This window comes from Theropithecus gelada, chromosome 4 (assembly GCF_003255815.1).
Source record: "Theropithecus gelada isolate Dixy chromosome 4, Tgel_1.0, whole genome shotgun sequence".
Lineage (NCBI taxonomy): Eukaryota > Metazoa > Chordata > Mammalia > Primates > Cercopithecidae > Theropithecus > Theropithecus gelada.
The window spans coordinates 69,610,803-69,635,568 of record NC_037671.1 but is presented as its reverse complement, the minus strand read 5'-3'; the positions used below and the strand labels follow the sequence as shown (position 1 = coordinate 69,635,568).

General features: G+C 41.4%; 1 protein-coding gene across 1 annotated transcript; it reads right to left on the bottom strand.

Annotated features, from left to right (window-relative positions):
• Positions 1-1,310: 1,310 nt before the first annotated feature.
• On the bottom strand, positions 1,311-24,766 carry SDHAF4 (succinate dehydrogenase complex assembly factor 4). Its single transcript, XM_025383435.1, has 3 exons — positions 24,685-24,766; positions 11,336-11,488; positions 1,311-2,264 (listed from the first exon to the last, which is right to left on the bottom strand). The coding sequence occupies exons 1-3, from the start codon at positions 24,746-24,748 to the stop codon at positions 2,155-2,157; spliced, it is 327 nt and encodes a 108-aa protein (XP_025239220.1). The 5' UTR covers positions 24,749-24,766; the 3' UTR covers positions 1,311-2,154.

The following is a 24,766-nucleotide window of genomic DNA, read 5'->3' as shown; positions in this document are numbered from 1 at the left end:
TCACACCACTGGCTTTTTTGGGTCTTCAGGTGTTCAGTTTGCAGATGGCATTATCATGGGACTTCTCAGCCTCCAGAACTGCATGAGCCAATTCCAGATAATCTCTCTCTCTCCTATTGAAGAACCCTGACTAATACATGTTATTTATTCATTTAATCTTCTCAACCTTCCTGTAAAGTGAAAGTGAGACAGCAATAATATAGGGTGGTCACAGAAGAACAGAAAATTCCAGGCAGCAGTTTTACATGATTAGCAAAAAGGAAACTGTTGAAATGGCTGCATAAACTAGGGGCTGATAAGATCCTGAAAAACCAGGGTGTGAGCCAAGTTGGCTAAGACTGGCTGGTCCCAGCATGGCACTGGATATGACCTAGATTTCACCTAGGACCTCATTAACATACTAAAGCACACATAGACCAGTGCCGCGACTGTTCTGTGAACACCTGTATTTGGTGTAAAAGTCGGTGGCACCACAATTCCAAGAAATCTTCACCTTTTTCCAGGAATCTTCCAGAATATTCCACCTCTTGGTTATAGAAACCCATAAAGGTAGAAGCCCTAAACTCCACTGAGTCACTCTCTCTTGAGTATGCCCACACTCCCCTTTCTTGAATGTGTACTTTTCTTTTTTTTTTTTGAGACAGGGTCTCGCTCTGTCACCCAGGCTGGAGTGCAGTGGCACAATCTTGGCTCACTACAACCTCTGCTTCCCGGTGCAAGTGATTCTCCTGCCTCAGCCTCCCAAGTAGCTGGGATTACACGCTTACGCCACCACGCCCAGCTAATTTTTGTAATTTTAGTAGAGATGGGGTTTCGCCATGGTGGCCAGCTGGTCTCGAACTCCTGACCTCAGGTGATCGACCCTCCTCGGTCTCTCAAAGTGCTGGGATTACAGGCATCGAATGTGTACTTTTCACTTTGCAATAAATCTCGGTACTTTCACTAGTTTCTGACTTGTCCTCGAATTCCTTCTCAGAATGGTATCAAGAGCCTGGACATCAGCTGGAGTTAAGGTCCCACCAGCGTTTGGGGATCTCCCGCAGCCCACCAGTATCAAAAGTATTATTATCTCCAACTTACACATAAGGATATTGAAGCACAGAGAAGTTAAATAAATTATCCAAGGTCACATAGGTAGTTAAGAAGTACAGTCAGAATTTGAACCCAAATAATTGGGTAAGTAATTAAGTAACTGACTCCAAGTTAAAGATTTTCTGTTACTATTGTGGCCTTCTCAAACTATAATGCATTATTTAACTCGCATGTTAAAAGCCACTAACCCCTAGCACACAGCAACACAATCATTTTAAAAAAATTATTTTATTTATGTGTGCATTTTATAAGCAACTGATTAATTTAAACTGAAAAATGATGAAGGCCTACAGCTCTAAGAATCATTTCTAGGCTGGGCAAGGTGGCTCATGCCTGCAATCCCAGCACTTTGGGAGGCTGAGGCAGGTGGATCACCTGAGTTCAGGAGTTCAAGACCAGCCTGGTTAACATGATGAAACCTTGTCTCTGCTAAAAATACAAAAATTAGCCAGGTGTGATGGTGGGTGCCTGTAATCCCAGCTACTCAGGAGGCTGAGGCAAGAGAATTGCTTGAACCTGGGGGGCAGAGGTTGCAGTGAGCTGGGATAGTGCCACTCCACTCCAGCCTGTGTGACAGAGAAAGACTCTGTCTCAAAAAAAAAAAAAAAAAGTCAAGAATCATTTCTATATTCATTAAACTAACATATGTTAATGAAAGAATACTTTTCCTTTCCTAATTTTTTTTTTTTTTGAGACGGAGTTTCGCTCTTGTTGCTCAGACTGGAGTGCAATGGTGCGATCTCAGCTCACCGCAACCTCCACCTCCTGAGTTCAAGCCATTCTCCTGCCTCAGCCTCCAGAGTAGCTGGGATTACAGGCGCATGCCACCACATCTGGCTAATTTTGTATTTTTAGTAGAGGCAAGATTTCTCCATATTGGGCAAGCTGGTCTCCCTTTCCTAATTTATAGCAGCATATTTTCTTCCAAAGTCATCATATATATATTTAAACACATTATGGAAACTCACAACATAAAGGATATAAAGAAAGAAAATGATCAGAAATAAGTTAATTCAGATGTACATATTCAGAAAACAAAATTGAGGTTAAAGAAGATGCGACTTAAAAATCAATACAGCGTCCTTTTCGTTCCCAATCTCCATATCGGGTAGGTTCTGGGCCCCTGGGTCCACCTTTTTCTTTGGTCACTGGATTAACATCATCTGGAAATTCTAAGGAAAATGAGATGTAAATAAAGCAGTTAATGGAGGCAGGAAAGGCCTTATAATCAATCTTATTTTATTTATTTATTTATTTATTTATTTTTTTGAGACAGAGTCTCCCTCTGTCGCCCAGGCTGGATTGCAGTGGCATGATCTGGGCTCACTGCAACCTCTGCCTTCTGGGTTCAAGTGATTTTTCTGCCTTAGCTTCCTGAGTAGCTGGGATTACACACACATGCCACCATGCCCAGCTAATTTTTGTATTTTTTTAGTAGAGACGGGGTTTCACCATGTTGGCCAGGCTGGTCTCAAACTCCTGACCTCAAGTGTTCCGCCCGCCTCGGGCTCCCAAAGTGCTGGGATTACAGGCGTGAGCCACCGAGCCTGACTATGGTCAATTTTAAAGACAGGGTTGCATGATAGGCTAGATCTTAGTAACCTGGTTACCATGCAGTCTTTAAATGAACTGTAAATGTGATTCTTTTTCCTGAGTTTGAGAAGAGAATACAGAGTACAAATTCATAAGACTTGAAAGGTCTTGAAATAAGACTACTTTGAAGGAATCACTTTGACTTAATGCCACAGTTTTCTGACCAGTAAAATGGGGAGAACAATCATACTTCCCTCACTGTGTTGATAATTAAACAAGGTAATGCATGTAAAGGGTTTAGCGTGGTGCCAGGTACATAGGAATGTCAATTAATCTTAGCTAGAGAATTACTGTTCCTCATCATAGGGTTTTGGCTTCAGCAACTGGTTGGCTGGTACTGTAATTTATAATCAATAATAGTAATTATTATTCTTAATACTATGTGTTCATAGTAGGAATCCCTGTCACAAGCCAGGCTCAATTCTCAGCACTTTATGTATGCTAATCCATTTAATCTTCCTAACAATCCTATGGGACAAGAACAATTATTGTTCCAACTTTATAGACGAAGAAAATGAGCCACAAAGGGTTAAGAAAGTTGCTCCATATCACACAGCTTCTACGTGATAAAACTGAGTTTGAATTCAGACATCCTGGCTGCAGTCTTGCTCTCAGCCCATACACTGTACTGTTCTGTATATGGAAAAAACAGGAGAGGAACCAACTATTAGAGCCCTAATTCTTTGTTTTGTTTTGTTTTTTTGAGATAGAGTCTAGCTCTCTTGTCCAGCTGGAGTAGTGGAGTGGTGTGATCTCAGCTCACTGCAGTCTCTGCCTCCTGGGTTCAAGCAATTCTCCTTCCTCAGCCTCCTGAGTAGCTGGGACTAAAGGTGCGCACCACTATGCCTGGCTAATAATTGTACTTTTAGTAGAGATGGCGTTTTACTATGTTGGCCAGGCTGGTCTCAAACTCCTGACCCCAAATGATCCACCCACCTCGGCCTCCCAAAGTGCTGGGATTACAGGTGTGAACCACCGCACCTAACCCCTAATTCTTTGTGTGTGTGTGTGTGTGTGTGTGTGTGTGTGTGACGGAGTTTCACTCTTATTGCCCAGGCTGGAGTGCAATGGCACAATCTCGGCTCACCGCAACCTCCACCTCCAGGGTTCAAGTGATTCTCCTGCCTCAGCCTCTCGAGTAGGTGAGATTACAGGTGTGCACCACCATGACCAGCTAATTTTTTGTATTTTTAGTAGAGACGGGGGTTTTACTTTGTTGGCCAGGCTGGTTTTGAACTCCTGACCTCAGGTGATCCACCCACCTCAGCCTCCCCAAGTGCTGGGGTTACAGGCGTGAGCCACTGCGCCCAGCCGCCTGGCCCCTAATTCTTAAACTGTATCTATTTATTTATTTATTGTGGCCACCCTCCCAACACATCCCATTCCTTCCCAGATTTACATTATCTTCAGCAATTATCACTAATTTCATATATTTTTAAAATGTACTTTGATTATTGTCTGTCTCTCCCACTAAAATGTTAAGCCTCATTATGGTATAATTTTTTTGTGTGTTTTATCCATTGCTGTTTCAGTGTTTGGCTCACAGAGGATACTTAACACGTATCATATGAATGAATGAAAAGATTTATTCTTATCCTCATGGCAACCCTGTGGGCAGACAGTTTCATTCATTTATTCCACTATTACTCTGCCAGGCCCTATGCTAGGTAAAGGCAGGGTGAGGATACAGTAGTGACCATGCAATAGAAGGCCCCTTCCCTCATAGGGCTCACGGAGTACTGATGTAGGCAAAACAACAACAATAAAAGGCAAACACGTACATACAAGAATAACAAACTGGCAAGGCTTGAAAGGAAAAGTGCAAAGTGCCTATCATCTCAGTTTCTTTTCATAATGGCATTCTAAGGCAGGTGTTAGGAGGAAACTGAAACCCAGAGAGTAGAAGCCTCTGAGAGCTCCAGTTCAAACCCAGATCTGCTTTATCCAAACCCCATGGTTACTTAGGTCTCGCTTACATTCAATCCCTAGAGAAGTCAGTTATATTCCTGAGACACAGACCAAAAGGCAACTAGACTTTTGGGGGCCTGGGTGTCACATTCCCTCAAGGTGGGTATTCTCTGCTGAGGTTGTCACCGTAGCTACTTATAGATGTTTAAACCTGTTCCACTGAGGAAGCACATTGCTTGGCCTCTGGGAGAAGGTGTAGGGACCAAGGAAAAGCTTCCCCCTTGCCCTCTGAAGGTTTGCCAAAAATCAACTGACAAAAGACAGATTACTAGAAGAAAAGGTATACGGCTTTTATTTTATCCTGCATAGCACGGGGGAACTGCAGGACAATGATTACCCAAACTGTATCTCTTTAGAAAACTAAAGGAGCTTCACCGAAATCATAAAGCCCCTCTCTAGGCAAAAGAAAAAGGATACAGAATTTACCCTGAAAATTTTTCAAATATTCATTCTTTTATTCTTGTTATATTGTGAATAAACTGTCCCCTATACTCATCATCATTCTGTTTTCAAAAGAAGTCCATGCTTTACTGCAATGCAAGTTGGCTTTTTCCTACTCTATGAATTCCCCTGAAGGCCTCTATAATGGAAGTTCTTCTTTCTCACATATCTCTGTGGCTCACTGGATGTCTTAGCTTGAGCTGCCATAACAAAATACCATAGACTAGGTGGAGTAAACAACAGAAACTTATTTTCTCACAGCTCTGGAGGCTGGTAGGCTGAAGTCAAGGTGCTAGCATGGTTGGTTCTCATGAGGGCTTTCTTCCTGGCTTACAGATGGTCACTTCTTGCTGTGTCCTCACGTGGCAGAGAAAGACAGACAGCAAGCTCTCTGGTGTCTCTTCTTATAAGGGCACTATTCCCACCATGAGGAGATTCCCACCAGCTTTATTAAAGTATTGTCTGCTTATAATAAAATTCACCCATTTTAAGTACACAGTTCAATGAGTTTTAACAAATGTTTACAGTCATGTAAATAGCACAAAGTGTAAAACATTTCCATCCCTTAAAGAGTTACCCTACTCTCATGATCTAAACCTAATTATCTCCCAAAGGCCCTATCTCCAAATACCATCACCTGAGGGGTTAGAGCTCCAACAGATGAATTCAGGGGAACATAATTCAGTCCACAGCACTGGGGAAGAAAGAACAGGTCAAGATGTCCCTGCTCCTCACTGCTATTTCCAGCCTCTCATTCTAACGCCACACCTCTACAGCCTTTCCTTTTTGGAATTCTATACCATTTACTTGTCCAGTGCTTTTCTCCAGTCTTATAATAAACTCAAAGATTCTTCTGTCTTCTCAGATGGGATCAATATCTGGTTCATAGTTTCATCTCCCTCTCCCTATCATCCCTAATATCAACATCCACATTAGTAAATCATCACACATCGAGGCCACAGAGGTCACCAATCTCTTTCCTGATGACTTTCACATCTACTTCTGCTGTCCACTGGACTTTATTTTTTGAGTGTGTTCCTTTTCCAAATCCCACACTCTTTTGAGCACTCTTCTTTCTGACCACACCTTCATATCTTTCCATGTCTCTTCTTCCTCACATTTGTTTAACCTAATTTTTGCCCTTATAATAGCCTACCATTTTCTGAAACTTTTTGTTCTCACCATTACCACCCTGGTTCCTGCTCTCAGTGTCCCATTTTAGAACTAATGCAACAGAAACCCTCTTCCACATTATACTAAGTGAAAGGAACCAGACACTAAAGACTACATATTGTAGAGTTTCATTTATATAAAATCCTAGAAAAAGCAAAACTACAGTGATAGAGAACAGATCAATGGTTGCTGGGAGGAGGTGGGGAGGATGAACTGCCATGTGCCTCTTTAGGGGACAGAACTATTTTACACTTTGTGTGGTTTCCATGGCTGTAAACATTTGTTAAAACTCACTAGCCGGGCGCGGTGGCTCACGCCTGTAATCCTAGCACTTTGGGAGGCCGAGGCGGGCGGATCACAAGGTCAGGAGTTTGAGACCAGCCTGGCTAAGATGGTGAAACCCCATCTCTACTAAAAATACAAAACTTAAGTGGGCGTGGTGGCAGGTGCCTGTAATCCCAGCTACTCAGGAGGCTGAGGCAGGAGACTCGCTGGAACCCGGGAGGCAGAGGTTGCAGTGAGCCGAGATCACACCACTGCACTCCAGCCTAGGCAACATAGCAAGACTCCCCCATCTCAAAAACAAAAACAAAAACAACAACAAAAACAAAAAAAACCTCACTCAACTGTATATTTAACATGGGTGAATTTTATTATATGCAGACTATATTTAATAAAGCTAATTAAAACAACCTCTATCCAAATACATTTCCTCACTGCTCACTGCATAAAGCCCTTACACTGTAACCTGGGAGTTCAGGCCCTCCCAGATTTGAGTATAGCTTTATATTCAATTAATCCAAGCCTGTCCAACCCACGGTCCATGGGCTGCATGTGGCCCAGGATGGCTTTGAATGTGGCCCAACACAAATTCGTAAACTTTCTTAAAACGTTGAGTTGTTTTGTGTGCTTTTTAAAAATTTTAATACTTTTTATTTATTTTTAATTTTTTTTGTTTGTTTAGCTCATCAGCTATTGTTAGTGCATTTTATGTGTGGCCTAAGACAATTCTTCTTCCAATGTGGCCCAAAGAAGCCAAAAGATTGGACACCCCTGTATTAATCGAATATACATATAATTTATGTTGAAGCCAAAGAAGCCCATTAGCTGTGTCTTGTAAGTGTTAATGTTCTGTAGCCTCTTTCTCTTTGACCATAGCTTTCTCCAGTTATTTTGAAACGTCTCCTCACCACACCTTATCTACTTATAAAAATTTTACTTTTCCAGCTTGGCATGGTGGCTTACACCTGTAACCCCAGCACTTTGGGAGGCCAAGGCAGGTGGATCACCTGAGGTCAGGAGTTCAAGACCAGCCTGACCAACATGGTGAAACCCCTTCTCTACTAAAAATACACAAATTAGCCAGGCGTGGTGGCAGGAGCCTGTAGTCCCAGCTACTTAGGAGGCTGAGGCAAGAGAATCGCTTGAACCTGGGAGGCGGAGGTTGCAGTGAGCTGAGATCGCACCATTGTCCTCCAGCCTGGGTGACAGAGCGAGACTCCAACTCAAAAAGACAAAAAATTATTTTTCCTTAGACCCCAGCTCAAAAGTTATCTTTTTTGTCGACTTTTCTCTGATCTTTTTGTGTTTCTCTCATGCTAGTTACCACATGATGTCCTGTTCATTGTTATTTACATTATCTCATCTTCCTTTCTTATTCATCTTTATATCAAGCAGGATGCCTAGCTACAAACATTTTCCTTTATGGTTTTAATAATGAAATCTACTCTTTTCAAAGAGACAACCTACATAGTTTTCTTAGAATAAAGTACGTACTAGAGGCAGGGAGACAAGACTAGAAGGAAGGAAAGAAGGAAGCAGAGAGGCTTGTTAGGAGACCAGCGGAGCTAGAGACAGCTTGAATTTGGGCCTTACTGGTAGGAAGAGTAAGAGGGAATAAATTTGAGTGATGTTAAAAGGGTAGAAGCAACAGGTCTTGGTTAGTGATCAGTCACAGGAGACAGGAAGAGGCAGGAGTGAAAGATTATCCCCAGATTTCGGGCTTGGGTGACTTGGTAGATGGGGTGGACTAGAATCCAGAAGGAAGAGGAGGATATGAGGCCCGGTGTGTGGGAGGGCTGAAGGTGAGTTGGAACAATGGGTACAGGATGACTTTAGTTGTAGAAATATTAATTTTGAGACTTCTGGAATATCCAAAGAAAGATATTCAGGAGGCAAATGGAGACAGGAGAGTGATGCTCAGGAAAGAGGTGTGATTGGAGGTAAAAATGTATGAATCACCAACACACAGGTGATACTTAAAATCATTTTAAGCCGGGCGTGGTGGCTCATGCCTGTAATCTCAGCACTTTGGGAGGCTGAGGTGGGAAGATCGTTTGAGCCCTGGAGTTCAAGACCAGCCTGGGCAACGTAGTGAGACTGTCTCTTAAAAAAAAAAAAAAAAAAAAAAGAAAAATTAGCCAGGTTCATGCCTGTAGCCCCAGTTACAGGAGAGGCTGAGTAGTGAAGCCCAGGAGGTTAAGGGTGCAGTGAGCTGTGACAGTGCCACTGCACTTCAGCCTGGGAGACACAGTGAGACTCTGCCTCAATCAATCAAATCATTTTAGGGAAATATGAAATCTCCCTAGGAATGCTTAGGGGGCTAAGAACAGAGGCCCGCCAAACACCCACATCTAGGTGTTGGGGAGAGGCAGAAGAACTCAAAAAGGAGCCCAGGAAGAGATTAATGAAGAAATAGGGTGAGAAACTAAAGAAAGCATGCCAGGAATGGTGGCTCACACTTGTAATCCCAGCACTTTGGGAGGCCGAGGCAGAAGGACTGCTTGAGCCCAGGAGTTGAGGCCAGCCTGGGTAACATGGCAAGACCTCATCTCTACAAAAAAAAATTTTTTAAATTAGGTGAGCATGGTGGTATGCGCCTGTGGTCTCAGTTACTCAGGAGACTGAGGCAGGAGGATAGTTTGAGCTGGGAAGGTTAAGGCTGCAGTGAGCCATGTGTTCATGCCACTGCACTTTAGCCTGGGCAACAGAGCAAGACCCTATCTCAACAAAACAAACAAAACAAAACAAAACAAAACAAAACAACACACACACACATACAAACACAAAAAAAATGAAACTAAGGAAAACATAATGGAAATCAAGGCAGGAGATTTCCAGAAGCAATAGTTAACACTGTCAAAGGTTGTGGATTGTTCAAATAAAACAAGGATTGAAGAGCACCTGCTGTATTTGGTGATGTTTGTCAGAAGTTTCTAAGGGATGATAGATAGGTTCAACATGAACTTGAGTGATACAAGACTTAGTTGAATGCCTACCATTGTGTCAAATAGATGATTAGCTTTTGAAATGTGCTGGTTTTTGCTTTCTATTTTTTTATTGTGGTAAAATAAATATAACATAATATTTCTCATTTAACCATTTGTAAGTGTACAATTTGGTAGTATTAAATACATTCACTACCAGGCGCAGTGGCTCATGCCTGTAATCCCAGCACTTTGGGAGGCCGAGATGGGTTGGTCACTCGAGGTCAGGAGTTCAAGACCAGCCTGGCCAACATGGTGAAATCCCATCTCTACTAAAAACACAACAATGAGCCACTGTAGTGGCGTGCCTGTAATCCCAGCTACTCGGGAGGCTGAGACAGGAGTATTACATGAACCTGGGAGGTGGAAGTTGCAGTGAGTTGAGATTGTGCCACTGCACTCCAGCCTAGGTGAAAGAGCAAGACTCTATCTCAAAAACAAAAACAAAAACAAAAATACATTCACAGGGTTTTGTACAACCATCACCACTATCTATAACTAAAACGTTTTCATCATCCCCACAATGAACTCTGTACCCACTAAACAATGACTTCCCTCTTAGTCCCTGGAGTCCCTGATCACCTCTATTCTACTTTCCGGCTCTATGAATTTGCCTATTCTAGGTACCTTATATAAGTGGAATCATATATTTGCTCTTCTGGGTCCAGCTTATTTCACTAAACATAATTTTTTCAAGGTCCATCCATGTTGTAACATATATTACAATGTAATTGCTTTTTATGACTGAGTAGTTTTCCACCGTATGTATATGCTACCTTTTGTTTAACCATTCATTTGTTCATGAACACTGGGTTGTTTCCACCTTTTGGCTACTGTTAATAATACTATGAACAAAGTTACAGAGATATCTGTTCAAGTCCCTGCTTTCAATTCCTTTAGATACACACCTAAGAGCAGAATTGCTGGGTCAACCGGTAGTTCTATGTTCGATTTTTTGAGGAATGGCCATACTGTTTTCCACAGCGGCTGCAACGTTTTACATCCCCACCAGAAATGCGTGAGGGTTTCAATTTCTCCACATCCTTCCCAACACTTGTTATTTTCCATTTTTTTCTATTATAACCATCCTGGTGGGTATGAAGTAGTATCTCATAGTTTTGATTTGCATTTCCCTAATGATAATGATGCTGATGTTGAGCATCTTTTCATGTGTTTGTTGGCCATTTGTACATTTCTATACCTTCTCTGGAGAAATGTCTACTCAAGTACTTTGCTATTTTTTATTTTTATTTTTTGTAGATTACTGGAGTTCTACAGACATACATGTAATATACACATATTATATATTTGTTATTTATCATACCTCATTATTCATATAGCAAAACATGTAAGTTGAGACTCAAGTGCTTTGCTATTTTTGACTTTTTGTTGAGTTATTGGAGTTCTTTATATATATAATATGTATACATTATATATATAAAGTGGTTATATTTATTATACCTCATTATTCACATAAGATCTTTGATACAAATAACGTAACCTTCTTTGATACAAATAACATCATTTATTTGTATCAAAGAAGGTCTCAACATATATTTTGTTATGTGAATAATGAGGTATAATAAAACAAACACAATCAAATACCTGTAAGAGTCTTGAAAATCTTTTTTATTAAGAAACCTACATGTATTGATGGATGGTGATTTTACTCATTGTTGCAATATGCTTTATTACTACAGAATTTAAGCAATAACATATTTATTTTCTTTCACTCATTTTCTCAATAAGTAAAACACTTTCCTTGATACTTCAAAAACTGAGAGGTGCTTTATTATGCTTACTTTCCAGTGGTTCTTTCTCTAAATGGGAATCCTCTGGTGCATCAAAACGACCTTCTGGTAACTTTGGCTTCTTAAGGGACTGTTTGACAAGTTCAGACTTTCCTCCTTGAGAAGAACTTGTTTTCCTCAGAGAATGACACAGAAGGGGTGATCCTAGAAGAGTGGAGATAATAGAAAATTAGGAGCTTTTCATTTATTCCACTTTAAACATTTATAAAATTTTATTTATTTGTTTTTAGTTCATACATTCACATTTCTCAAAGTTCAAAAAGTACCAAAGGATGTAGAGTGAAAATTCTTCCTTCCTGTCCAGCCATTTCCCTTTCTGGAAGACCACCAGTTTGAAAAGAAGAGCTATGAAATAAATTAGTTAATCATTATCAATATTGTAGAAACTTATATTAAAACATTAATTCCTATCTAAAGCAATGCCAAAAAACCAGGAGTTCAAATATTAAGAGTAACTTAGTACAAACTTTTCAATGACAATATTTAGTATTCAAATCTCTAAAAGTCAGAAGTGGCTACATTTAAATCCTAATCAAGGTCCTCTTTTTCTGTCAACTAAAATTTTAAGAATACATCAAGTTGGGCACGGTGGCATGCACCTGTAGTCTCAATTACGCAGGAGGCTGAAGAGGGAGGATTGCTTGAACCCAGGAGCTCAATTCTAGTCTGGGTAACATAGTGAGACCATGTCTCTAAAAATACATTGTTTTATGGGGAAAGAAGTCCCTATTTGATAAATGGTGCTGGGATAGTTGGCAGCTATGTGCAGAGCAATGAAACTGAACCCCTATTTGTTACCACATACAAAAATTAACTCGAGATGGATTAAAGATTTCAGTGTAAGACCTCAAACTATAAGAATCCTAGAAGAAAACCTAGGAAACACTATTCTGGACATTGGTCTTGGGAAATAATTTATGACTAAGTCCTCAAAGGCAACTGCAACAACAACAGCAACAACAAAAAATTGACAAATGGGACCTAATTAAACTAAAAAGCTTTTGTAGAGCAAAAGAAACTATCAACAGAGTAAACATACAACCTACAGAATGAGAGAAAATATTTGCAAACTACACATCTGAGAAAAGTCTCATATCCGGAATCTATAAGGAACTTAAACAACTCAACAAGCAAACAACCACCACACTAAAAAACGGACAACAGACATGAAGAGACATTTCTCAAAAGAAGACATACAAGCGGCCAACAAACATATTTAAAAATGCTCCACATCACGAATTAGTAGATAAATGCAAATTGAAATCATGAGAGACCATATCACATCAGTCAGAATGGCTATTATTAAAAAGTTAAAAAACAACAGATGCTGGTGAGGCTGTAGAGAAGAGGGAATGTGTATATACAGCTAGTGGGAATGTATCTTAGTTCAGTCACTGTGGAAAACAGTTTGGAGATTTCTCAAAGTACTTAAGGCAGAACTATCACTTGACCCAGCAATCCTGTTACTGGGTATATACCCAAAAGAAAACTACTCATTTTTCACACCAAAAAGACACATGCACTTGCATGTTCACTGCAGCACTATTCACAATAGCAAAGACACAGAATCAACCTAGGTGCTCCTCAATGGTGGACTGGATAAAGAAAATGTGGTACATATATACCATGGAATACTATGCAACCATAAAAATAATGAAATCATGTCCTTTGCTGCAACATGGATGCAGCTGGAGGCCATTATCCTAAGTGAACTAATGCAGGAACAGAAAACCAAATATTGCATATTCTTACACATAATTTTCTAATTCTACAGAGTGAAACACTGGATACTCAGGAACATAAGGCAACAATAGAAACTGGGTACTACTGTGGGGGAGGGAAGAAGGGGATGCAAGAGTTGAAAAACTAACTTTTGGGTACTATGCTCATTATCTGTGATGGGATCATTCATATCCCAAATCTCAGCATCACACATAAACCCAGGTAACAAACCTGCACATGTATCCCCTGAATCTAAAATAAAACTCGGGATTTCAAAATGTACTGGGTGTCTGCAATGTGTAAATGAGATCATTTTCTCTCTAGTTTCTAAAGAGAGTTGAACTTTCAGTGCTATGAAAGTTATACAAACCCTCACCGAGATAATATTCATAAGGGAAAAACCACAGGGAAAAAAGTGAGCTCAGTGTTAGGGGTTTTCGGCTTCCTAAAGAAATTGCTTTAGAAGCAGACAAATTTGGGTACAAGTTCCAGCTACACCCCTGTGGCAAGAAGAATAATGGCCTTAAAGATAATCAGAATCCAATACCCAGAATCTGTGAACAGGTTTGGTTACATGGTGAAGAATTTTGGTAGCAGACAGAATTAAGGTGGCTAATCAGATGACCTTAAAATAGGGAGATTATCCAGGATTATAGGGTGGGTCAATGTAACCACAAGGGTCCTTTAAAAGGGAAGAGAGGTTGGAAGACAGACCAGACCCGATGCTGCAGGCTTTGAAGATGGAGGAAGGGGGCAAGCCAAGGAATGTGGGCAGCCTCTAGAAGCTAAAAGAGAGAAGGAAATGGATGCAGCTTCCAGAAGGAACACAGCCCTGCTAACTGCCTGGTTCCAGCTCAGTGCGACCCCTTCCAGACTCCTGATCTCCAAAACTGTAAAATGTGTTAAGCCACTAAATTTGTGATAATATGTTATAGCAGCAATAGGAAACAAATGCAACCACTTACTAGGTGTTGGATGTTGGTCAAGTTACCCTTTCTGTTTCCTTTCCTCTGAATAGAAAAATCACAGTACCTATCACATGAGATTGCTGAATAAACGGGACAATTTATGCATTTAGTATAGTGACAAACAGTATTTATTGTTATTTCGATGGAATATCTGTAAGCCCTTGACAGCATTACATATGTTTTTTCATTACACATATTTTTCTCATATTCTAGTCATCACTACATAACCCAACCTCGTTTAAAGAAATAGACTCAAACACATGCATGCAAGTGGTTAAGATAAATGAATAGGTGTATGTCTGTGTATGTGTACACATTGAGTAAGTGCATCAATAACTTGAGCTTAACTCTGGGATGCATAAGTTAATTTGCGTAAGGGTTTCTGGTGAAGAACAGAAAACTGGATCTTGGGGAAAGCAAGGAGCAGCAAAGTGTAAGTTGGAGAAACTGGTCCCTAATATGACTTTGCAGACTTCTGAAAGACTTTATCTGTAGAAAGAGGGTTTACAAGGAAAAGTTGAAAGACAAGTTTTCTCAAGGAACTCTGAGGCCATTGGAAACACAAGCAGAACTATTTTTGTAGTCAGGTAACAGTGTGACAGAACACGGGAAGATAATGCCCCTCATTTCTGTACAGTACAATATAAGATGGGACACAGTGCTCCTTGGTACCTACAGGCTTTACAGCTTTGGACACAAGCGTGTGCACATCAGCCTGCCAGGGGTGTTGGTAATGAAGCATATACATGTAGCTTCAAAGGCAGACCATAAGAAACAAGGGCGTGTCAGATGAGGAGTTAAGCCCAAGGACCACTCCTGTTAACTCTGCCTATTAAATAGTAGGTGTTGAGCAATAGTAACTGTATTCATGTTAATATTGCATTTTGGCTATCAGCAGACTTCTGACTACCTTGACTACATGGGAAATAGCTGACAAACTTAAAACAAAAGGCTCTTTTAACAACATCAGGAAGTAACAACCATAAAGCCCATGTCTTCTACTTCAAGGGGTGGTTTGACTTTATCCAAACCTAGTTAGAATTGTGCTTACATGGACATAACAGACAAGAAGAAAACCTTCTAAAAGAAGAAATAATAAAAGCAAAAGAATGACTCTCTCTCTCTCTCACACACACACACACACACACACACACACACACACACACACAAAAACAACACACAACCCAAAACTTTTCTCTGGTACTTTGACAAATCAGAAATGCCAAAATTCTATAGTCATAAAATACCTAAAAAGGTAAAACAAAACCAAACCCCCTCTAAATCAGAGATAGAACCTTTATGAAAGTAAATAATGATAAACTGCAAAGGCAGTCCAGTGAGGTAAACACAAAGTGAAACGGCTACACATTTCGTGTCTTTCTTTTTTGAGACAGAGACAAAAAAAATTAGCCACCAAACCCAGCTAAGTTTTTGTATTTTCAGTAGAGACGGAGTTTCACCATGTTGACCAAGCTGGTCTTTTTTTTTTTTTTTTTTTCAGAGTCTCACTCTGTGCCCCAGGCGCCTGGAGTGCAGTGGCATGATCTCAGCTCATTGCAACCTCTGTTTCCAGGGTTCAAGGGATTCTTGCGCCTCAGCCTCCCAAGTAGATGGGATTACAGGCACCCACCAATACACCAAGCTAATTTTTGTATTTTTAGTGGAGACGGGGTTTCGCCATGTTGGCCAGGCTGGTATCAAACTCCTGACCTCAAGTGATCCGCCTGCTTTGGTCTCCTAAAGTACTGGGATTACAGGCGTGAGCCATGGTGCCCAGCCTTCTCGTGTCTTTCTTGCCTAGAGCTTGGGATATAGAGCTTTCAGGACAGCAGGGAGATGACAGTCTCTTAAACCCAAGCAAACAGAAAGCGTATTAGAGGCCAGGACTCAGGGAGGCTCACAGACTGAGAAAAGAAAGTGAACCAGAAGATTTTTGTTGTTTTTTGAAACAGGGTCTTGCTCTGTTGCCCAGTCTTGAGTGTAGTGGCGCAATCATGGCTCATGGTAGCCTTGATCTCCTGGGCTCAGCCTCAGCCTGCCTCAGCCTCCTCAGTAGCTGGGACTACAGCGACGCATCACCATGCCCAGCTAATTTTATTTTTCGTAGAGATGGGCGTCTCACCATGTTGCCCAGGCTGGTCTTGAACTCCCGAACTCAAGCAATCCTCCTGCCTCCCAAAGTGCTGGGATTACGCGTGTGAGCCACCACACCCAGTTGAAAGATTTAAAACATAGATAAAAACCACCTGGGGAGGGCCGGGCGCGGTGGCTCACGCCTGTAATCCCAGCACTTTGGGAGGCCGAGGCGGGCGGATCACAAGGTCAGGAGATCGAGACCACGGTGAAACCCCGTTTCTACTAAAAATACAAAAGAAATTAGCCGGGCGCGGTGGCGGGCGCCTGTAGTCCCAGCTACTCAGGAGGCTGAGGCAGGAGAATGGCGTGAACCCGGGAGGCGGAGCTTGCAGTGAGCCGAGATTGCGCCACTGCACTCCAGCCTGGGCGACAGAGCGAGACTCTGTCTCAAAAAAAAAAAAAAAAAAAAAAAAAAACCACCTGGGGGATTTTGTTAAAATGCAGATTCTGAGTAGTTCTAGGTGGCACTTGTGATTCTTGCATTTTAACAAGCTTCCAGGTGATGATTATGCTGCTATTCCAAATAGCAAGGAACTAGAAGACAGTTAAGGAAGGAAAAGTGTCTACTTTAACCTTGGTTCTGAGTGAAGATGTGAAAAAAAGAAGCCCCTCTGAGATTTTGAAGCCACTGGCTGACCCACACCTGTGTTTAGGCTTAACTACACACTAGCTGCATCTTCCAAAAATCCCTAAGCATCTTTTTTTTTTTTTTTGAGGTGGAATCTTCTTCTGCCACCCAGGCCGGAGTGCAGTGGTGTGCCCTCAGCTCACTGCAACCTCCGCCTCCCGGGTTCAAGTGATTCTCCTACCTCAGCCTCCTGAGTAGCTGGGATTATAGATGTGTGCCACCACACCCAGCTAATTTTTGTATTTTTAGTAGACAGGGTTTCACCATATAGGCCAGGCTGGTCTCTAACTCCTGACCTCAGGTGATCCACCCACCTTGGCCTCCCAATGTGCTGGGAGTACAGGCGTAAGCCACCGCACCTGGCCAAAATTTTTTAATTTATTATTTTATTTTCTGAATCCTGTATACAAAATCTTTATTGTCCCACTGTTCCATTATACATTGATTCTACTGACTTGTTTGTGATGGCTTTGTTTCCTTGAATGTTTCTCTGGGATTCTCTCTGTGAGAATTCCATGAGACATATGTGGAGAGTTATTTTTCTTGAGAGGATTTGCATCTGCAAATCCGTGCCCACCAGCCTAATCATTTCTCATTGTCTCTTTTTGCTTACTTATTTTTGGCTTTGCAAAGGTTTTTTTAGGCCAGGCACAGTGGCTCACACCTGTAATTCCAGCACTTTGGGAGGCTGACGCAAGCAGATTACTTGAGGTCAGGAGTTCCAACAAGGTGAAACCCCACCTCTACTAAAAATACAAAAAATTAGCTGGGCGTGGTGGCTGGCACCTGTAATCCCAGCTACTTGGGAGGCTGAAGCAAGACAATCGCTTGAACCAGGGGACAGAGGTTGCAGTGAGTGAGATCACGCCACTGCACTCCAGCCCAGGCAACAGAGCAAGACTCTGTATCAAAAAAGAAAAAAGAAAAGAAAAAGAAAGAGAAAAAAGAAAAAAGAAAAATGATTAGGCCAAAAAAAAAGAAAGAAAGAAAGAAAAGAAAAACATGGAAATTCAGAAATAACAAATCTAAAACTCAATAAAAAGGCCAAATAGCTGGCCGGGCATTGTGGCTCACACCTGTAATCCTAGCAATTTGGGAGGCAGAGGCGGGTGGATCACCTGAGGTCAGAGGTTCAAGACCAGCCTGGCCAATCTGGTGAAACTGTATCTCTACTTGAAATACAAAAATTAGCTGGGTGTGGTGGCAGGTGCCTGCAATCCCAGCTACGTGGGAGGCTGAGGCGGGAGAATCACTTGAACCCAGGAGGCAGAGTTTGCAGTGAGCCAAGGATGCGTCACTGCACTCCAGCTTGGGCGACAGAGTGAGATTCCACCTCAAAAAAAAAAAAAAAAAAAAAAAAAAAAAGAAAGAAAAAGGCCAAATAGCAGAATAAATACAATTGAAAAGAGAATTTATGATCTGGAATAAAGTTTCAAAGAAATTATACAGAAAAAAGCACAGAGACAAATAAATAAAAATAATGAAAGATTAGCTGGGCACGACTGCATGACAGTGGTGCCTATAGTCTTAGCTACTCGGCAAGAGGCTGAGGTGGGAGTACGGCTTGTGTTCTGGAGATCAAGCATGTAATGAGCTATGACTGCTCCACTGCTCTCTATCCTGGGTGATAGGGCAAGGCTCTGTCTCTCAGAAAAAAGAAAAAAATGTTCCCAGAAGTAAAGTGGGAGATAAGAATAGAGAGAAAATGCTTTTATATACAGACTATACAAAAGATTAGTAGCATATGCTTTATAGATTTATCAAAATCAAATCCCACCCAACATACCTGTGCATGCAGGTGCACACACACACAGACCCAAGAGTCTGAACAGAGGCAGGTAATTATATCAGTAATTATAATAAGGGTAAAGAGACTATCAGTGCAAAACAACAACAAAAAAACCCAATACAAACAAACCAGAAACCAGCCATATGCTGTTTATGTGAGACGCACCATTTGCAAGTTTAAAAAAAAAAAAAAATCGGCCGGGCGCGGTGGCTCACGCCTGCAATCCCAGCACTTTGGGCGGCCGAGGTGGGCGGATCACGAGGTCAGGAGATTGAGACCATCCTGCCTAACACTGTGAAACCCCAACTCTACTAAAAACACAAAAAATTAGCCGGGCGCGGTGGTGGGCGCCTGTAGTCCCAGCTACTCGGGAGGCTGAGGCAGGAGAATGGTGTGAACCCGGGGGGGGGGGCGGGGAGCGAAGCTTGCAGTGAGCCGAGATCGCGCCACTGCACTCCAGCCTGGGCGACAAAGCCAGACTCTGTCTCAAAACAAAACAAAACAAAAACCATGGAAAATGGAAAAATAAGATAATAAGAAAAAAATGAATAAAAGATAACATAATTTACAATGTAAAAATAATTTTCAATATATTCTTCATTTTTTAATTGATAAATATTACATACATTTATGGTGTACAGCATGTTTTGAAATATGTATATATTGTGAAATAGCTAAGTCAAGCTAACATATGCTTTAACTCACATACCTATCAATTATTTGTGATGAGAAAATTTAAAATCTACTCTCAACAATTTTCAAGTACACATTGATATTAACTATAGTCACCATGTTGTACAATAAATATCCTTTGCATAACTTATAACAAAGAAGATCAACAATAAACAAAGGTTGGTGCTCTGAAAAGACTGAAAGTGTTCCAGCCTGGCCAGCATGGTGAAACCTCGTCTCTACTAAAAACACAAAAATTAGCCAGATGTGGTGGTGCGCACCTGTAATCCCAGCTAGGAGGCTGAGGCAGGAGAACTGCTAGAACCCGGGAGGTGGAGGTTGTGGTTAAGCAAGATCACACCACTGCACTCCAGCCTGGGTGACAGAGCAAGACTCTGTCTCAAAAACAAAAACAAAAAAGATCAAAAAAGACTAAAAGTGTTGTAAAGCCTTTGGTAAGGTTACTATAAAAAAACAAGAGAAGGCAAAATAAATAATATGAGAAAAAGAGAGCACATAATTATATGGAGAGCAGAAAATTTTGAAAAAATACCAGAAACTTTATGCCTATACATTGAAACAATACAAAATGAAAACCTTTCCAGAAAAAGTTAACTTACCAAAACCAACTTAAGAGAGGAAACCTGATAAATACAGCAATAACCATTGTAGAAGTTAAACAAGTGATTTAGTCTTCCCTCGAAGAGAAGAGCAGGTCTAGACAGTTTTGCAGGTGAGGTGCAACAAACCCTCAAGGAACAGATAATTCCAATCTTAAACAAAATCTAACAAAGAAGGGAAACGGGTAAGTAGAATCCTCAATACATGGTATGAGGCTAGAATAACCTTTTTTTTTTTTTTTTTTTTTTGAGATGGAGTCTCGCTCTGTTGCCCAGGTTGGAGTGCATTTGCCCGATGTTGGCTCACTGCAACCTCCGCCTCCCGGGTTCACACCATTCTCCTGCCTCAGTCTCCCGAGCAGCTGGGACTACAGGCGCCCGCCGCCATGCCTGGCTACTTTTTTGTGTGTGTGTATTTTTAGTAGAGACAGGGTTTCACTGTGTTAGGCAGGATGGTCTCAATCTCCTGACCTCATGATCCGCCCGCCTTGGCCTTCCAAAGTGCTGGGATGACAGGCGTGAGCCACCGTGCCCGGCCTTAGAATAACCTTAATACTAAAACCAGGGAAAGCTGGGCGCGGTGGCTCACGCCTGTAATGCCAGCACTTTGGGAGGCCAAGGCCAGCGTATCACGAGGTCAGAAGTTCGAGATCGGCCTGGCCAAGATATGGTGAAACCTTGTCTCTACCAAAAATACAAAAATTAGCCGGGTGTGGTGGCATGCGCCTGTAATCCCAGCTACTCGGGAGGCTGAGGCAGAAGAATCACTTGAACCCTGGAGGCAGGGGTTTCAGTGTGTAAGAGAAGAAAATTACACGCCAATTTCTAAAAAAAAATATAAGCACAACAAATACATTATATTAAAAAATATAATCACTATGATCCTTTGGAATATTTTCTAGGAATGCAAGTGATTCACTATTAGAAAAATCTGTAACTTACCACCTCAACAGATTAAAGGAGAAAATGATGAACGCCTCAGTAAGATGAAGAAAAATCAATTCAGTAAACTTCAAGATTTACTCATCATTAAAAAACAAATACAAATACATAAACAAAAACAAAACAAAATCCCAAAACTCTACATAGAAAGTGACTTCCTTAACCTGAAAAGGGTATAACTGCAGCTACTACCACATCTTTTCTTTCATGTTCCATGAAATTTTATTTCACAAAGGCTTGGACTCTGAAGACCCACAGTTACGGGTCACTAAATCCAGTAAGTAAATGTAAATCCAAAATAAAGAGTTCTAGCAAAAAAATAAGAAGGTGATTGTTTTGTTTAAAAGAACAGAGTTATTTGGGAGATAGCTAGAACTGTTCCCTGAGGATTCATTTATAAAACATGCTTTAAGAGTTATTAGGAGATGGTGACTTAAAAAAAAATATAGCAGTTTTATCTAAATGCAATATCACACCTTAATCATAAAATACAAATGCATTCCCTTTATAATCATAAACAAGATAAGTATACTTGCTGTCATCACTTCTAGTCAACATGGTGCTGGAAATCTGAGCAAGGAAAGAAAAACAAAAGAAAAAGATATAAGGATTAGACAGGGAGGGCAGGGGGCATGGTGGCTCACGCCTGTAATCCCAGCACTTTGAGAGGCCGAGGCGGTTGGATCACTTGGCTAACGTGGCAAAACCCCATCTCTATAAAAAATATAAAAATTAGCCAGGCATGGTGGCGCACACCAGTAATCCCAGCTACTCGGGAGGCTGAGGCAGGAGAATCACTTGATCCCAGGAGGTGGAGGTTGCAGTGAGCAGAGACTGCGCCACTGCACTCCAGCCTGGGTGACACAGCAAGACCCCTTCTCAAAAAAAAGGATTAGACAGGGAGAAACTAGACCGTCACCATTTGCAGATGATATGAATGTCTACGCAGCAAAGTCCCCAAAATCTGCAAAGTAAATTACTTAAATTAATAAGGTAATTTAGATACAAAATCATTAAGCATCAGGTTTCTATACATAAACAATAGTCAGAAAATAATAAGATTTATTACAAAGTTATGGTTATAGTTATCAAGACAATATCAGCACAGGAATAGACAAATAGGTCAATGGGACTGAAAAAAGAGCCAATAAATAAACGTATGCATATATGTATAAGTAAACTTGATTTATGATGGCTGACATTATATCATTAGGGGAAAGGTCCTATAAATACATGAATCTGGGACACGTGTTTGACATGAAAAAAAAGAAAAATGGTTTCCTGCCTCACACCATACACAAAAATCAATTCCTGGTAGAATAAAGGCTTAAATGTGAAAAGCAAAACTATAAATTTTTTTTTTTTTTTTTTTGAGACGGAGTCTTGCTCCGTCACCCAGACTGGAGTGCAGTGTCCGGATCTCAGCTCGCTGCAAGCTCTGTGTCCCGGGTTTACGCCATTCTCCTGCCTCAGCCTCCCGAGTAGCTGGGACTACAGGCGCCCGCCACCTCTCCCGGCTAGTTTTTTGTATTTTTTAGTAGAGACGGGGTTTCACCGTGTTAGGCAGGATGGTCTCGATCTCCTGACCTCGTGATCTGCCCGTCTCGGCCTCCCAAAGTGCTGGGATTACAGGCTTGAGCCACCGCGCCCGGCCAAAACTATAAATTTTTAAGAAGAAAATATAGGAGACTATGTCTATGACTTTAGAGCACAAAAGGGTTTCTTAGACAAGACCATAAGGCAGTAACAATAAACAAAAGGACCAAGACAAAATTTTACAGATAAAATTATAAACATGTTTATTAAAAGATACCTTTTATATCGAAGCTGCATGATTGTACATGCAGACCCATTATTCTATTCTGCCTAGTAGTGATAGAAACAAACCACAAATTGAGATATTTGACACCTACATAACTAAAAAAGGTTTAGCATACAAATACTTGTAAAGAATATAAATAAGAATCTGTTAAGAAAAAAGGCCAGGCGCGGTGGCTCATGCCTGTAATCCCAGCACTTTGGTAGGCCAAGGTGGGTAGATCACCTGTGGTCATGGCAAAATCCTGTCTCTACCAAAAATACAAAAAATTAGCTGGGCGTGGTGGCAGGCGCCTGTAATATCAGCTACTTGGGAGGCTGAGGCAGGAGAATCGTTTGAACTCGGGAAGCAGATGTTGCAGTGAGCTGAAATCTTGCCGTTGCACTCCAGCCTAGGCAACAAGGGCGAAACTCCGTCTCAAAAAAAAAAGGAAAAGAAAAGAGAAAAAGGTGTTTCACAAAACGTTGATATTTGAAAAGATGTTTTACTTCTTTAATTAGAGAAAAGCAAAATCACAATGAGGTGTCATTTCATCACCCTGTAGGCAGCCAAAAATAAAAAACTTAGACAAAATTAAGTTTTCGCAAGTTTGTGGAACAACACGAACTCTAATACACTGCTGGTAGAAGTGAAAATTGCTATAGAATTAGAAAATGCCGTTACACCTTGGCATCATGTTGTAAAATTGAAAAGACCTACACCATACTCCAGGAATTCCACTCCTTCCACTAATGCACAAGTAAGGTACACAAGAATGTGTAGCAGCCAATCCTGGTGTTTCTAGAATTACTCAAATGTCCTTTGAGAAGGGCATTGGAAAATGTATCATAGGTTCACACAGTTGAATGAATAACTACAACCTCATACATCAATGTGGATCAATCACAAAACACAGTGTTAGCTGAAAAAAAAAAATCAACAATATGAAACCATTTCTACGAAGATTTAAAACACCGTTGCGCAGGTGTATCAGGAAGCAGCACATAGAGACCTCCTTGGCAATGGAGACTATTTCTTAAATTGGAGGATGAGTTCATAGATGCCGGTTGTGCTTTATAGCTTACATGTGTGCTACATACATATATATGTGTGTGTGTGTATATATATGTATGGAATACTTCATAATTGTTTAAAACTAGTTAAAGGGAGACGTTGAATGAACCCTACAAAATTTTAACTTTATTACCTTGAGGTTTGGATAATGTGGGACTTTCACTTTCTGTATTACTCATTTCTGGACTATTTAAAACTTATACAATTATGTAAAATGTTTGTATCTGGGGAAAATGATTGCTCAAAGGAAAACAAATTGCATAGAAATCCGGAGCCATTTATTATGAGGGCAATAATTATTGTTTTCAACTTGCATAACTTCTCCAGGTGTCACAAGTTAAAATTGTGTTTTGCATAGTCTGGGCTGCTAACTGAATCATCTTGAGAAAAATTTCCAACCACAATGGGTTTAAAAATATTGGTTTTACTGAAAGCATGAATGCTTTTTCTCTACGAACAATTCCTGGCTTCATCTAATTTACGTTATACTTATTTGCCTTTGGCTCACTTCTGCACTTTTCCCCGTTTTTAAAAGATAAACTGTAAACTGCCACAAATCCTGGACCAGGCGCGCGGATTCCTGTAAATAATGATATAAATAAATAAGTAAATCAACGACTCCCATTCCCAAAAGGCCTTCTTTTCCATTTTTCTCAGGGGCATCAAAGTGCAGTGTGCCCTGCGAGCTCCCACAGGAACGACCCGGCACGTCTGTGGTCCTGCTGGGCCACCGCGTGCCCGGCAGGAAGCGGACGTCCGGGCGGGGGTAAGGGCATTAGCGATCTTCTCGCTCTAGTCCCACCCGAGACCCCAGGCGCTGCAAGGACCTGCCCAGGCCACGGGGTGGGCATCTGGGCGGGAGAAGCTGGGCAGCGCCTGGCGCCACCGAACGTCCGGGACACACGCGGCTTCCTCCGCTGGAGGGTCCTCTCTCCGCGCCTGGGCCTTCACGACCCCTCCCGCGACCTTGGCCCTGAGGCCAGGTGCTTACTTGCCGCTCTCCACGCAGTGGCCGGGACCCGGCTAAGCAACCCGGGAAGCCTCGATAGGGTCATGGCGCCGACTCCCTGAGC